Source organism: Syngnathoides biaculeatus, chromosome 9 (genome assembly GCF_019802595.1).
Source record: "Syngnathoides biaculeatus isolate LvHL_M chromosome 9, ASM1980259v1, whole genome shotgun sequence".
NCBI classification, from domain to species: Eukaryota; Metazoa; Chordata; class Actinopteri; order Syngnathiformes; family Syngnathidae; genus Syngnathoides; species Syngnathoides biaculeatus.
Genome location: NC_084648.1, coordinates 27055681 through 27073339, shown reverse-complemented (window position 1 = coordinate 27073339; position 17659 = coordinate 27055681). Strand labels below are relative to the sequence as shown.

At 41.1% G+C, this 17659-nt stretch overlaps 1 protein-coding gene across 9 annotated transcripts in view; it reads left to right on the top strand.

The window, feature by feature from the left end:
* rims1b (regulating synaptic membrane exocytosis 1b) overlaps positions 1–17659 on the top strand; it is a 145065-nt gene that overhangs the window by 29642 nt on the left and 97764 nt on the right. For all 9 annotated transcript variants that reach the window (XM_061830220.1, XM_061830210.1, XM_061830213.1 and 6 more), the window contains exon 2: positions 12061–12274. In XM_061830220.1, coding sequence (XP_061686204.1) covers positions 12061–12274 — 214 coding nt within the window. The remainder of the gene's footprint in view (positions 1–12060; positions 12275–17659) is intronic.

The window sequence follows — 17659 nt, the reverse complement described above, 5'->3', positions numbered from 1 at the left end:
TTTAGTTTTGGTCATGTTACAAGTTTGAGTCTTACTGATTGTATGGGGTGGCCGGGTGTCTTTATCCAATTAATGACCTCACATAGGTGCATCTGATTCATGATAATACATGGAGTGGAGGTGGACTTTAAAGGCGGACTAACAGGTCTTTGAGGGTCAGAATTCTCGCTGAGAGACAGGTGTTCATATACTTATTTGCAGCTGTATCACACAGATAAATTGTTAAAAAAATCATACATTGTAATTTCTGGATTTTTCTTTTTAGATTATCTCTCGCACAGTGGACATGGACCTGCGATGAAAATTTCAGACCCCTCCATGATTTCTAAGTTGGAGAGCTTGCAATATAGCAGGGCGTTCAAATACTTATTTCTTCACTGTCGATGAAACCGCTCAAAGCGGTGGCCAGGCCACGCCCTTTTTGGCCGTGGTTCAGCCTTGCACATGACACTCTGACAATGGTCGTGCAGGGACCAAACAGCCTGTATCGGGGGCTCAGTACCCCATAATGGACACCCCTATGCCTGAACATAGAATTTGTTATGGATAATCTGTGATGAGCACAGAAGTCCAATAACAGAACACCACTCAGGTTCTGATCGGGGTGGCCGTTCTTCCCAATCACACCCTTCCAGGTCTCACTGTCATTGCCCACATGAGCATTGAAGTCCCCCAGCAGTATGATGGAGTCCTCAGAGGGAGCGCTCTCCCGCACTCCCTCTAAGGACTAAAAGGAGGCTACCCTCTCACCCTCCACCGGGGTAAAGCCCCAAGTCAGAGGGCAATGAGTCTCTCAAGAGGAGTGGTACCAGAGCGCAAGCGGTGCGTACAGGTGAGTCTGACTATATCTAGTCGGAACTTCTCAACCTCACGCACCAAGTCGGGCTCCTTCCCTGCCAAAAAGGTGACATTCCATGTCCCTAAAGCTAAATTCTGTAGCCGGGGATCGGATCGCCAAGGTCCCCGCCTTTGGCCACCACCCAGCTCACATTGCACCCGACACCTCTGGCCCCTCACACAGGTGGTGAGCCCATGGGAAGGGGGGTGCATGTTACCCTTTGAGGCTGTGCCCGGCCGAGGCCATGGGTGCAGGCCTGGCCACCAGGCACTCCCCTTCGAGCCCCACCTCAAGGCCTGGCTCCAGAGGGGGGCCCCGGTGACCCGCATCCAGGCAAGGGAAACCAACATACAATTTTTTTATTCGCCATAGGGTTTTTTGCGTCCCTTTGTTTGGTCCCTCACCTAGGACCTTTTTGCCTTGGGCGACCCTGTAAAGGGCATGAAACCCCAGACAACTTGCTCCTAGGATCATCGGGACACACAAACCCCTCCACCACGATAAGGTGACGGTTCAAGGAGGGGACCAAGCCAACTATGAACTATAAATTTGAAAGGTCACTTGCAACTTTGTTTCATTTTTTTTTTTAACCCACAATGATATCCCTTTCTGTTTTTCTTGGTGTAAAACTGAATTATTGCTTGAAGAATATCTTTAGCAATGCATGTTGAAAGCTGAATGATGATCCCAAACAGTTTTAAGGTTGTTTTGTTGCCTCCTATGTTTAAAATACAGAATTAGATTTTTGTGGACTGTATTGTGTGTGCTTTCCTCCTCAATCAGGCTGTGCCAGGGTGGAATTTTAACATTATACACCTTTCTTCTTTGGCTTCAAACCAGATCTTTTTTACTCAAAAAAAAAAAGACAATCTCATCCAGTTTTACCACTTTTTCTTCTATTATTCACATATCCTGAAATTCATTAAAGCAACAATACTTTTTTTTACTTTTACCATTATTATTGAGCATAAACATAAGCAGCATGTCTAAGTCTCTTTGCTCTATGTTGCCAGACTGTGTTGCTAAATAAAGCACTGGTGGTGTTTGTAATTATGCATGTCCCCCTTTAAGAGCCAGAGGGGGCGGAGTTAGGTAAACTAGCAGGAGACCGTGTGCTTCCATGTTAAAAAAAAAAAAACAAGAGGCTGTGGTTCATTGTGCTGGGTCGGTTTTCATGTGCCCTGAGAATGTGTGAGAATTGCGCAATTGCATTGGTCAAGACTACACAAAATAAGCAACGTCTTTCAATATCTATGTATTTCTACTCGTAAAAATTTTTACACGCGTGATTTTTCGTGTTTGACTGTGCAGATTTGCGAATGCGATGGCGTTCGAGCGCGATTGTGCCCGTCAAGTCACAGTGACTGATAATGGTTTGTAGACAGCGAGTTTTGTATTGGTTTTGGCCTTCGTGGAAACTGAGCTGCCACTGAACCACACCCACTTCTCAGTGGTGACCGAGCCGCCGCCGAGTCACACCACGCCTCGACGGCGACCGATCCCTGGCCGCCTGATGACCACGCTTCAGCAGGGTCAGATCCTTGGCTGCCTGATGACCTCGTTCATGCCTCGTCAGTGACAAATCCTCGGCCGCCTAACGTTCATGCGTCGTCGGCGACCAACCTTTGGCCCCCCGATGACCATGTTCACGCCTCGTCGGCGACTGATCCTTGGCCGCCTGATGATAACGCTTCGACCGACTCAGGACCACGCCGCAGCGGCAACTGATCCACAGCCGTCTGATGACAACACCTCGATGGCGACCGATCCTCAGCTGCCTGATTACTACGTCTCAATGGCAACCTATCCACGGCCGCCTCATGTCCATGTCTCAGCGTCGACCAACCCGAGGCAGTCACTGGCTCGCGACCACATCCTGGGAAGTCTTCGTCAGGAGCCGTCACCTGCTCCCGTCTGGTTCCTGCTATGCCTTTGGGTTCCTCCTCGAGAACGTCAACCCAAGTCACGCCGTGGGGACCCTGGTGCTTGGAGTCCTGGCCGATCTCCTGACCTGCTCGGCTGGACGCCTCGCTTTGGGTTGCCTGGACGGCCACCTGTGACTGCGGTGAGGGGTTGGCGGTTGTGTCCTCCCCGGGCCGTCTTCTACCCTCCCCCGGTCATTTTTTTTTTCTGTCGTGTCTGGGATCACTACCTTGGGGAGGGGTCTGTGATGAGCAAAGCCTGGCCACTGGGGGGTGCCACTTCCTACACAGCTGTTTCACATTCGGCACACTAATTGACTAGGCATTTAGGTTTGGAATTTGTCAATGGCATTTGCCAGTTCGTTGCGTTGCATTTGCTGCATGCAACTCTCCTTTCCAATACAAATACACACTCCACTTATGTCTCCATTCAAATGCTCAAAGCTGTTTCACAAAGCTTTTGACTTTGGTTGGAGTGTTCTGAAAATATATCTGTAATTTAAATTTAATTTGCATGTGGAAGAAAGGTAGAAGAAAATATGGTCTCACACTCATTGTACAGTACAGTAAATTGGCAGTGGCTGCCCTTATCTAATGCTATCATCCACTTAACAAACCCTTGAGTAGTAGCAGGTTCAATATGAATCAATGATAAGTTGTAGTTAGGTTATCTGGGAATCAATTCCCATCAAGACAGGGAGGAGAGGACAAAATAATTCAGAAATGCTTGCCTACCAGAAAGACACAGACTGGCCATCTGGGTGCTTCAACTCTGTCATCATTCCGAGGTTATAATTTTAAATCCTGTAAACAGAAGAGAGAGGCAAATATGTATAACTCACTATGGATTCGTGGCAGAAACCCAAAACATGTTTGCTTTTGGTTAATCACCCATCTGTTCTTCATTTTAATTTCTTTACTCTGTTCATTACTTTTACACGTCATGCAGAGATGCTTGAAGTAATAAAACGAGCATCCAGGAGTACTGTCTATTTTATCTCTGTCTCTTCAGGTCTCATTCTTCTTTGCATCATCCTTTCTATCATTTTTTCATCATCTGCACCCCATCACACATGGTATTTATAGATACTATAGATGCATTGGGTTCTGTTTTCCACTGGCAGTGTCATGAACATGGGACATGGGGCAGGAGCCAAATGCAGGACTCCAAGGCAGTGACATGATTTCGAGGGTGGTTTTATTCCAGGCAGAGGTCATACACTGGTAAGCAGTCCAACAAAGGCAAATGCACAAAAACACGTGGCAAAGGGCAAGATCCTCAGGGTACACTCCGATCTTGTTGACAGTTGATGGTTGCTGTTTTTGGGATGTGGAAAGAAACCAGAGTACCCGGAGAAACCCATGCATGCACGGGCAGAACATGCAAACTCCACACAGGCAAGGCCAGGATTTGAACCCCAGTCTTCAGAACTGTGAGGCCAACGCTCTACAGCTCCATCACCGCGCTGCCTTTCTCACAATGTATTTGTCTCAAAAGTATTCTGTCAATTGACTTGTCCTACTAGCTCCAACAACTGGAGACAAATTCGTTGTGTGTTTCTGACATACTTAGCAATAAAAATAATTCTGATTCAGATTCTGATTCTACTTTTAGAGTATTGCTGTAGAGCTGTCATGAGATGGTGCCAGATGTAATTTTTTTGTTTTCTACAAAAATCATTACTACTGTTAATATTACATTAGTGCGATATTATCTGCTTTAAGCAGTATAGAGGAATGATGAAAATGTGGCTTTAAGAATAGAAACAGCTGGTGCATTGACACCCGCTGACACAGAGCAGTTGATGCCATGTTACTATGACAACTAGTTCTGAACACTCTGTTTCTGACAGCTGTTCCCATGGTGCTTGGCCTTGTCTGAGCCCCTGGTTCCCATTGGGAGAATATATAGCTTTGTGTGGTCATGATAATGACGCTGATACCATATTGCTTTTCCATTACAATGATGTATGGATACATTAATATCAAAGATAAGCAAAGCAATTTTTTTATCGCATTTCAGGTAATTCAATGTCCTTTATATGATTAAAAGCATTTAAATACAAAGAAATAAGACATTTAAAACAGGGAAAAAAAACAATAAAAAGACAAAAACAAAATACAATTAAAAACAGTGTGCACTGCAAAAAATAGGATTAAAAAGTGGAAATAATTTAAAAAGCTTGAGAAAAAAATAGTTTTGGGGTGATGTCACCTCTGTTGGCAACATATTCCATTTGTGTGCAGCAAAATAGCTAAATGCTGCTTCACCATGTTTGTTTGAGCTCCCTGAGTCTGTCAATCTCAGAGCTCTACTGGGTTTGAATTCTGGAACCATTTCTTTCATGCATTCAGGAGTTAAACCATTAAGTAATTTAGCAGTATCAGTCGCAGAACTTTAAAATCTATTCTAAAGCTGACTGGAAGCCAGTTTTTGCTCTGGCCTCTTTGTTCTTGTCAGAACCCGAGCTGCAGCATTCTGAATGACCTGGAGCGATTTAATGCTCTTTTTGGGGAGTCCGGTCAGTAGACCATCACAGTCAAGTTTATTTGAGATAAAAGCATGAATGAGCTTTTCCTGGTCTGAATGAACATGGAATTGTCCAGGTCTTTGGTTTTTTAGAATAGGCTTAACAGCAGCTTCTTTAAATATAGCAATATCAGGTTTGTCCAAACTCCAATGTCCATTAATTATTATTGAAATCTATACCACATCACCAAACACAACACTTTACTGTCCAACGTAGGGATCGACATTTGGTTCCTTTCAGGGGACATAATAAAAATGTCTTCTAATTGCTTTTATAGACATTATAAGGGCCTGGAGAGGCTGCACAACCAAATAATATTTTAAAAGCTGCAAATTTCCGTAACTGTTAGGTGATCAGATTTTTTTTTCCGTTTCCATTTTGGCTAATTTACACTACAGTAATCCCTCTCTACTTCTACTACTTGAGCAATTTAGAGTGTCCACTTAATGTTGCATGTTTTTGGGATATTGGAGGAAAACGGAGTGGCCGGAGAAAACCTTCACAGGTACGGAGTGAGCATGCAAACTTCACACAGGCGTGGCCGGGATCGAACCCTGGACCTCAGAACTATGAGGCCAACACTTAACAGCTGACCCACCATGCCACTAATTTCCATTTATATTATAAATTTACAATACTGAATATATGGTATTTATAAGGGTTTATAATTAAAGATTCAACTAAATACCTCTTTTTGTGTCATATATGCAAAGTACAAATACTGTTTACATATTTTAAATCTTCTGATACTTCCGTAAACACAGATCCCCTGCTACTTAGAGGTTTTTCACTTTTTGCGAGTGGTTCTGGTCCCAATTAACCGAAAACGAAAAACTACGTAATAATGTGCCCCCTCCCGACACACACACTGTCATATATGTATGTATGTATGTATGATCCTTTTGACACATTTGTTGAAACACCATGGGAATGTTTTTTACATGCATTCTGGTAATTTCTGTCAGAGTAGGGACACAATTTAATAAAGATTTGCATGTCCTAGAAAGTTGTTTATGCAGAGATGTGAAAGCTGAGATGAAGTGAGCCCACCCTGGGTTGAGCCTGTCAAAAGCCAAAATTGACACACAGGTCAATTTCAACTTTCTGGAAAGAGTATTTCAAAACGTATTAACTTTACAATGTGAAATGAGGGGGGCGCTGTCGAGCAGCGAAGCAAGATGGCAGCATAATATTGGGGCGCCGCTCAACTCCGCATAAAAACATTAAACTACCCGATTAAAAGTGTAAGAGTGACTTTGAAAGGCCTGTGAAAGCGTGGCAGACATGGTGGCTGTGCTAACGGAGCTAAAAGCCCTCCGCTTGGATTTTCTTTCCAAGTTTGACACCACAAACTGCTATTTGAAAGACATGAACAACTCCATCAACGCTTTGGAGCAAAGCATGGTTGACAACGTAGCCTCCAACACAACGCGTGTAACTGAAGCCGAGGAGCGTATATCATCGCTGGAAGATGATTTGGAGGTGGCTAGCTACTGCTAAACGTATCGCTCATTTGGAAACCAAGGGGGATGATTTAGAGAACCGGGGGCACCGCAAAAACCTTCGTCTGTTTGGCCTACGTGAAAATGCTGAAATGAATCGGTCCTTGGAGTTTGTGGAGCACATGGTTGGAACTAGGCGGTGACAGGAGCTTCACTCTTGAGCGTGTACATCGGACTCTGGCGCGGCCAAAACCAGGGCAAAATAGAGCTGTGATCATTCGATTTCTGAAGTTTCAAGACAGAGAACCGCTAGGTAGCTCAACATTACCCATGAAGAAAACTAGCTCACATTTGCACCAGATTTGACAGTCGAAACCATGTGCCAACGCAATGAGTTCAACGTGGTGAGAAAGAAGTTTGTGGAGAAAGGGCTTTACCGTCGATTCCAGATTTACCCCTGCAAGTTGAGAATCCTACATGAAGGAAGAAAACAGCTGTTTTCCACGCCTAGAGAAGCTGAGGACTTTTATCGTTTAATCACTTGAACGTTATGGTGAGATTCATGATACACTCTTATGTCAGACCTTTATAAGTTGTGCCCATCTACCGGTTTTTGGTTTAGCTTATATAGTTATTGCTCTGTGTGTGCTTGGTCAAAATTGGTCATTTTTAGTTAGTTTGAGCGATTACTTTTTCTTTTGATACCGGTTTTTGGTTTAGCTTATATAGTTATTGCTCAGTGTGTGCTTGGTCAAAATTGGTCAATTGGTTAGTTTTGAGCGATTACTTCATCTTTTGATTTTATTCATTTATTTATTTTTGGGGAGGGGGAAAAAGAGTAGTAAGTTTCGGGTATGCTAGACTTGCTATCGTATTATTTATTTACTTTTTTATTGGCGGGTTAGGTGGATGCCACCATTTATGTTTCTTTCCGTTTTTCATTTGCTTGAATAGTTTTACCACTCCTCCTTAAGGTGGATTGGTGTTAGTCCCCATATCTGTTTTATTTAGAGTTAAGGGATGTGGATGTTTTATAGATTTTTGTTTATAAAGGTTCATGTTGTGTTGTTTAGTTTAATTTGCACAAACATTATGTTAATCCAAATTACCGTTTTGATAATATTGTATTTTGTATGCTTATAGAAAGTACAAGTCATAAAATTGTTGATTTAAAGATTACAAGTTGGAATGTCAGGGATCTTAAAAATCTTAATAAATTGAAACAGGTTATTAATAGAATTAAATTATTGAACGCTACTCCTTCAGGAGAGTCATTTGACTGATTCAGAAATGAAAAAGTTTAGAAATTTGTGGCCTGGAAATGTACTATATCCATCATACAATAATCATGCACGGGGTATTTTAATTCTTATTCACAAAACTATACCATTGCAAATCACTAATACAATTCAGGATCCAGTAGGGCGGTATATGATAGTCCAAGGTACTATTTTCTCTCTCGCATTAAATTTGGTATGTGTATATGGTCCAAATGAGGACAATCCTAAATTTTTTGAAGACCTTTTTCACACAATTTCTGTTTTAAATGGGTCAGTTATAATTGGCGGTGACTTTAATTGCACACTAAATGTTGGATCGTACTACAGGCTTAGATCCACGTAAAGCGAAAAGAAGGAAAATTATAAAACAATATAGTGTTGATTTAAATTTAGTTGAAATTTTGATATATTTTAATCCTTGTAAAATGGAATTTTCATGTTATTCAGGCTCCCAGAAATCTCGATCGCGCATTACTTTTTTGTCTCTCAAAACCTTCTGTCAAAGGTTAAAAACTGCTGGTATGACAGTATAGTGATTAGCGACCATGCACCAATATCTATGAATATTCAAATAGACAAACTTTGTCACTGCCCCTGCAATTGGTGATTTAAATATATATGGCTGCAGAATGAGAACTTTGTTTCTTTCTAAAAAAGTAAAATTGATTTATTTTTTGAAATTGATACAGATCAAACGGGAGCCTGTACAAGATGGGAAGCATTCAAAGCTTACATTCGAGGAGAAATTATTAGTTACACAAGTTCTATATCTAAACAACAAAAAGCAGTGATGTGTGATTTAGAGAAGCAAATAAAGGAGTTAGAAAATTATTTAGATCAGGTAGATGATCCACTTAAACATAAAGAATTGCTATTTTTAAGAAGTAAATATAATAAATTATCTACAGATAAAGCGGCAAAAAGTTCATTATGGCTTTAGCAGCGTTATTACGATCAAGGTGAAAAAGCGGGTAAACTTTTGGCTTGGAGGATTAGGAAATTACAAACAGAACGAGCAATTAATAGCATAAGGACATCTAATGTATAGTTGAATGTTGACCCTCAAGAAATTAATAGTACTTTCAGGGATTTCTATGAACAATTGTATAAATCCGAGATACAACAGACTTCGTTTGAGAGGGATGCATTTCTTGATTCACTTGTATTTCCAGTGCTATCAGAGGAGGCAAAGCAAAACTTAGATGAAGAAGAAGAAGAAATTTCTGCTGCCATTCAAAGTATTAACACTAATCGTGCTCCTGGGCCCGATGGACTGACTATAGAATTTTTTAAAGCATTTCAAAAACAATTATTGACTCCATTGATGGATATGTATAAAGAATCATATAATAAGGAGACTCTTCCTCCTACATTGAGACTTGCGCTGATTACCCTGATCCTCAAACCTAATAAGCCTTCCACAGAATGTTCCTCGTATAGACCAATAAGCTTGATGGGATGTGATACAAAAATACTTTGCAAAGCCATGGCAATACGATTGGATCAGTTTATACCCAATTTAATACATAATGATCAAAACGGTTTTGTCAAAAAATGTCAAGGATTTCACAATGTTCAAAGAGTTTTGAATATATTACATGAAAAGGCTGAGTGTAAAGACACAGCACTGCTGTCGTTGGATGCATGTCAGGCCTTTGACAGGATTGAATGGCCATTTATATTTAATGTTCTACTGTGGTTTAGATTTGGCAATAATTTTCTTAAATGGTTGAAAATTTTTGAATTATTTGTGATTTGTGTGCTTTTTTTAAACACTATTATGTCTGTGCATACAGTTTTTTTTGGTTTTGTTTTACTGTTATTGTGTTGTTTTTGTAAAATTATATATGAAAAATCTCATAAATATATTGTTTAAAAAAAAAACGGTTCTAATGTTAAATGGTATTTTGCCCACTGCAATGGCTGATTTTGCTTCTCTGGGTACTGCACCGAAGAAGTCCCACAGCTTGTGACCATGGGTGAGGGTAGGGACGTAGATCGACTAATAAATAACAGAACAAGACACAAATAGACTTGAACTTCTCTACATGAAGCACGAGCTCATCCCCAACCCGCCGAGAAAACGGCACCTTTTTCTGACTGAGTTACCATCGTCTCAGATTTGGAGGTGCTGATTTGCATCCAAACTGCTTCACTGTTGTGATAATTAAGAGATCATTGCTTGAAGAAGCCAACAGAACCACATTGTCTGCAAAAAGCAGAAATGCTATACTGACACCACCAAACTGGACAGTGTCTATGCCTTGGATGTGCCTAGAGCAGTAGTTCCCAAAGTCAATCTGGGCCCGGACCCCCAGTGAGTCGTGCAAAAAAGCTCCCGGACCCCCAACCTCAACTTTCGCCAATAATGTAGTGCTGGACACAGCTATGCCATTCTGGTACAAAGAAATACTCAATTTTAGTGGCTCACGTGCTCTTGCTTTTTATTTCTGCACAATAAATCAAAACATGGTTCAGCACTGGAAAGGGCAATTCTCACATCATGATTAGCTTCTAGTAGATTTCGTTTGTTCGTCTTCACATCACGGACCCCCTGAAAAGACGTTTTTCACCCCCTGGGGGTCCATGGACCCCACTTTGGGAACCACTGACCTAGAGATTCTGTCCATTAAGGAATCCAACTTATTTCTGGAAATACAAATGAAACTCTGATACCGGTTGTACATAGACAGAATTGAGCCTGTATTGGTAGGTTCCATACCCCATATTCACAAAGCACACTCCACAAGACTCGCCAAGGGACAAAGTTGAATGCCCTCTCGAAGTCCACAAGACAGATGTACATTGGTTGGCCGAACTCCCTTGCACTCTTGTAGAACCTACTGAGGGTTTTGAGCTGTTCCATTGTTTCATGATCAGTACAAATACCACACTGCACATTCTGAATTCGAGATTCAATATCCTGATGGACCATCCTCTGCAGCACACTTGAATAGACCTCAGCCTGATGAGCGTGATTCCCATGTAGTTGGAACACACTCTCCGGTCCCCTTAAAAAGGGGGATGACCTCCATTCTGCCATTCCAGAGGCCCTGTCCCAGATGTCCATGCAGTGTTGCAGAGGTGTGTTAAACAGGACATAACATATAGAGCCTTTCAGAAGTCCAGACGAATCTCATCTACTCCCTTGCCACCTAACAACCTCTGTGACCTAAAACCAGTGATAGGAGACGTTGCCTCAGAGATCCCATATTTTGCTTCCTCATGGGTAGGCTTCGGTGGAAATGAGGAGTTCTTCGATGTATTCTTTTCACCCACTCACAGCATCTTGAGTCGAAGCCACGATACACGGTACTAATGGTGCACTGCTTCCCCCTCCTATGACCAGACTTTCCTTGAAGCTATCAGGAAGTGTTTCTCCATGGCCTTATTCAACTCCTCCAATCCTCGAGTTTTTTTCCTCAATGACCACCAAAGTGGCATCCTGCTTGGCCAGCCGGTACCGATCAGGTACCTCAGGAGTCCTACAGGCCAAAGGTATCCCTCACTGCTGATGTCCACCAACCGGTTCAGGGTGGTCCCAATGACAGGTACCTTAGAGCTATATCTTTAGTCAACCACCTCAGCAATGGAAGTGTGGAAAATGGTCCACTCAAACCATGCCCCTTTTCAGCTCCTCTAAACATTTTTGAAAAGCAAGAAATAAAAATGATAAGCACTGCATTTTTACAACTTCTGAATGATCTCAGTGATGACTTGGAGCTAGTCAATGATAACAATTTCTTTAAAATTTGCTTTGATCTGTAATTTCTGTGTCTATCTTCCAACTTAATTCAAATTTCTATCATGGAAACTACCAGCACTACCTACACACTTTTAGATACAAGGGGTGCCATCACGTATACATCTGTTGTGCATACATTCTCTTAGCTTGAGTGAGCATGCAATTTACCATCTGCTATTTGGGATTTGGATGAATGGATTCACTTATTCCCCCCCCAAAATGCTTTTATTTATGAAGGTGTTTTGACAGGATCTCTGTCCAATTTGTCAAAGTTACTAAAAGTTTCTCTCCTTTTTTCACAGAACACTGCACCAGCAGTTTGAAAGCTATAAACAGGAGGTGCGACGCATTGGCGCAGAGACACGGCGTCAGCAGACACAACAGAAGGATGACGCACCCACCTGTGGCATTTGCCGGAAGACCAAGTTCGCAGATGGCTGTGGTCACCTGTGCTCCTATTGTCAAACCAAATTCTGTGCCCGTTGTGGGGGCCGAGTCTCCCTGCGCTCCAACAATGTGAGAATACAAAACACCGTATTTTACTTTCAGACTCCCACTCACATACTCATCATTTCTGCTTTAGCTGCTGTTCAGTCGTGAGTTTATCATCTGCTTCTTTGTTTCTTAGTCATACTTTGGTGAGACAAAAGGGTATTGGAGCAGAATGTCTTTGGATTACTATAACAGTTTCCATTAGGCTCATTTGTTTTTTTGGGAATGGTTAAAAAAATGAATGGACCTCACTTGAATGCAAACCCTCACCTGTTAATACATGACATCTCTCTTTTTCCTGTCTAATGCATTTTTCCATCATGCAAGCATGTAAGACAGTGGCTAATCCCAGAGGTTGTATGTCCAAACAAAACAGGACTGTATGAGAGTGATGACTGCATATTTTTCCAAAAACAACAAATTTAGAACAAAAATCTGAACAAAACATAAAGGTCATTTGAAATAAGATTCACCAGAGGGCTGCCAATGTTTATTTTACCAGAGGGAAAGTGGTTGAATGTAATGTGCCGGATTCACAGTTGTTTGAAGTATTATTTGGACAGACCTTTACCTTTTAAAATTTAGATTAGATTTTATGTTGCTTTTTATAATATATCATAAGAATTACAATTCACAGTTTACTTTGATCAGACTTTAAAACTTGAAATACATGCACGTATAGTCTAAACCGATTCAGCCACAACTCATGGCATTGCACAAAAGTCTATTCACATCTGTACATCAAGTAAACGTGAACGCAGGAGGGAATATAATTACAGAGTTCTGGACCTCAATAGCTTCATAATTATTTATGTTTTATATATTATTTATTAATAGTCTAAAAAGAAATAAACAGATATTATTTCCATAGCCTTTTGTATGTTATGTATGAACTAAAATAAAACATTCATACAAGGGCAAGACAATTTTTACTGTTAAGATAAATCAGCAGGGCATCAGTTCTTACATCATACATGCTATTGGTATTTTAAAGAATTGCGCTTCTTCCATTCAATTTGAGGACTCCTCCTGGGTGTAGATGGGAATGAGACTTACACTATGCCTACTGATGCCCAATATGCTCAGGATCCAACCAACTGAACTTGCCTTGACTCAGACAGTGACCAAATGAAGGCTGAGCTCAAAGACCGATCGCATTAGCAGAGAGATTTAGTTCTTTCAGTCTTCAGGCTGAGGTGTATTGAGCCTGAAGACAGAAACAGGAGGTGAAAGGTTGTGATTACCTGTGTGGCTGTTTTGTCAGAGAAACTCTGAGAGGATTTTCTCCAAACATGATACCAGTACATTTCAAACTGACCAACACCCTCAGACAAAAACTGGTTTATCCAAGGACAAAATCCCAAGAAGCAAACACAGGCATGTTGTTTACATGGTGTAATGCAGGAGTACAATGTCCTTTACATCAGAACGCTGAACCAACCACTTTATGGCACAACTTTGAGGATATGAAAGGAAGAAATAGGCACTGCAGTCGAAGCCTCCAAATTCCACCGTATGTAAACATCCTGTATTTTGGTTTGTGTGATGTGATAGAGCTGCCCTCCCATAGGTTTCACTTGGACACTTGACTGTCACCGAATCACACGAGCACTTTTAAATGCTGTCACACGGTACCACACGTAACGTACAACTCTTTTGTGAGTTTTTTTTGTTGTTGCAAGTTTATTCATCTTTATTTACCATGAGCCCCATGAAACTTTAGTGGAATCAAGTTGTGTGCGTGGATTTGTACCTATCTTTTCTCTCAGATGTCAAACGTTTGCCTCCTCCTCTGTCCCCATGATGCCTTTTACTTTTCACTTTCCCTTCTCTTTGCTTGATCTCCCAATGCCAAAGGTAAATGAATATAATTTTTAATTATTCTTTACATTATGTACTTAGAAGGATTATTTTTGGCGGGGGGTGGGGTGGGAAGGGGTGGCTGGAACGGATTAGGCTATTTACAAGTTAAAAATGCTTCTACTTATAAAAAATTCACGTTTCCTACTTACGAAAAATTCACGTTATGAAACATCTTCTGGAAGGAATTAATTTCACAAGTAGAGGTACCAGTGTAATAAAAACATTTCCCCCTCAGTATGTGCAATTAAGCGTTATACTGTATAGGCGCCCCGTAGCTCAGTGGTTAGAGCACTGGTTTGTGGGGGTTGTGGGTTTGTAGTAGTTTGTTGTTTTGACAAGAAGATTTTAAATCACGCAAAGCAAAACAAATGTATTTGTATAGCGCATTGCATACACAATGTGCTTCACATTATTAAAAGAATTTGAACACAAAGCAATAAAACATTTAAAACGGAAAAAAATAAAAAGGAGAAAAATGAAAATAAGAAGGGGAACTACTCTATAAAGCATGAGGAAAAAAAGTTTTCCACACAAATTTAAAAACATTCACACTTGGTGATGTCATCTCTGTTGGCAACTTATTCCATTTATGTGCAGCATAATAGCTAATTGCTGCTTCACCATGTTTGCTTTACACTCTGGGCTCCAATATTTTACCTCAGTCTGTCGATTTCAGAGCCCTACTGGGTTTGTATTCTGTAAGCATTTCTTTCATGTAGTCGGAAGCCTAACCTTTTAGTGATTTAGTAGTACTAGTAGCAGAACTTTAAAATCTATTCTAAAGCTGACTGCAAGCCAGTGTGAAGTCTTGAGTTATATGATCTGACCTCTTTGTTCTTGTCAGAACACAAGCTGCAGTGTTCTGAATGAGCTGCAGCTGTTAAATGTTCTTTTTGGGGAGTCCAGTCAGAAGACCATTACAGTAGTAGTCTACGTGAGGTAAAAGCATAGACGACCGTTTCTTGGTCTGCGTGACACATACAAGCCTTCATTCTGTTCTTCAGAGGGTAAAAGGCGTTTTTTGTGATTAATTCGATATGACTGTCAAAAGCCAGGTCGGAATCTATCAGAACACCAAGGTTTCAGACTCGGTCTGTTTTTTAAAGATCGTGAGTCCAGGTATTTTACTAACAGCTATCCTCTTTTCTTTATTGCCAAAAACAATTATCTCAGTTTAGTTGTGGTTTAGTTGAAGAGAGGAAGAAAGGCTCATCCAGTTACTTAACTGCTTTATAGTGTCACACAACACCTCAATTGAACTGTAATATGGAGACAATGCTAAATATAACTGTGTTTCAGCTGCATACCAATGATAGTCAAAATTAAAGTTGTGAAAAATCTGACCCAAGGGAAGCATATACAGGCTGAACAGGAAGGGTTCAAGAACTGACCCTTGAGGGAGCCCATAGGTCATTGCCATTTGTTGAGACTTCCAAGGGTTGCAAAGTAGCTCTTTTCCTTCGGGTAGGACCCGAACCATTCAAAGATTGTTCCATTTAGTCGTACCCACATTCCCAACCTTTTCAGCCATATATTATGATCTACTGTATCAAAAGCCATGCTGAAAGCTAAAATTGATACCTTTCCCAGTCATTATTCAACCTTATATTATTTAGCACTTTGATAGAGCAGATTCTGTCCTTTGATTAGTTCTTAAACCTGATTGAAATTTGTCAAAAAATCAATTTAAATTCAAGAAATTGCTGACTTAATTAAAAATAACTTTTTTCAACAATATTGCCTATAAAAGTGAGATTTGAGATGGAGTGAGAGCACGGGTGTCAATCGCACGGCTCACGGGTCAACCCGCTTGTCGCTTGTAAACCGGTTTAATGTGGCTCCCAAGATGATTTTGTAAGGTGTAAAAAAATGGCATGATATGGACATAAAAATTAGGTGCTATTTTTCAATAAAAGAAACTGCTTTTCTGATTCCATCCACTGAATGGTGCAATAACAGCTGTGTTAAGCAAACAGTTTATACCAGGGCAAAGCAAGTAGGTCAAGCATGCAGTCCGGATGAGCTGCTTTGTGTTCTGCCCGTGCTATTTGTTACAGCATCTACTTTTAATGAGTGCTTCGCCACCCTCAATGGCCCAATGTCTATCAAAAAGGAGAAAAGTGGACACAGAGTGTAGAGTGAAGAAAAATGGTTTTCCTATTTATTCACAAAAGTGAATGGGAAAGCTCTATGTTTGATGTATTCACAGCATGTTGCAATGCTGTAAAAATATAGAGTCTTCCTGCTGACAAATATGACAACGTTTAAGGATAGCAGTGAAGAGAGAAGATGAATGAACTGTTGGCGAGTCAGAAGAAACAGCAGTCTGTGTTTACTCACAGCAGAGACATCAGTGATACTGTTGTGAAGGGCAGCTACTTCATTCCTAATGATATCGGAGTGGCTTCAAAAGCATTTAATGAGGGCAAACATGCATGTTGAAGGCAGCTTAGATTGTGCACCCTGATAGGTGCCAGGCTTTTGCAAATATCAGCCTGACAAGAAACACGGTTGCAGATGGGATTACTGATCTTTGAGTGGATTTGGACCGCTACTTACAGCATAAGGTAAAGTAATTTATTGCATTTTCAGTTGCAATTGATGAAAGTGTGGACATTACAAATGTTGCACAACTGACCATTTTCATTCCCGCAGTTGATGACACATTTACAATCACTGAAGAGTTCGTGGAGATGGTGCCAATGAAATCTACAACGAGAGCAGCTGATATTTTCACCGCACTCATTGGAGTGCAGGACATGGTTACTGGCTACAGACAAAGCTGTTACGCAGTATTATGACAGTATTTGCTCTTCTAGCACTTGTGGGGCTTGTACTATTTTGGACTGTATTAAAACAAAAAAACAATCATGAAGTTGTTCTTTTTAAGTCATGACATATCTAACTTGTAATAGATAGACCATGATATGTCCGACCCACTTAGTAATAGTTTCCTCCATGTTTACTTTGACACCTCTGATCTACAGCATGCTCGCATGTAACTGTCCAGCTTTATGTTTTTTAGAAGAGGCAAACAGCAGCAACTTTAAGAGGTTTAGGAAACTTGCCAGAATGAAGTGAGCAATTGATTATTTGCTGCAAATCAGCAAGCAGTGACTTCACAATAGTTTTTAAAAAGTCAGATGCGCGTGAATGAGAGGTCACATAACTCACCAGACACCTTCCGCCAGCTGTTCCAACCTGCTTGGACCCGTTTCTTCACTTCCTTATCACACTCACCATTGCTCTAGATTGTTGACCCCAAGTATTTGAAGTCCTCCACCCTCGCTATCTCTTCTCCCTGGAGCTTCACTCTTCCTCCTCCGCCCCTCTCATGGCAAATCTTCATTCCTCTCCTTTCCAGTGCATAACTCAGTCTAACTGTTCCTCCACATGTTCCCTGCTTTCACTGCAGATCACAATATCATCTGCGAACATCATGGTCCAAGGGGATTCCAGTCTAACCTCATCCGTCAGCCTATCCATTACTACCGTAAACAGGAAGGGGCTCAGAGCGGAGCCCTGGTGCAGTCCCACCTCCACCTT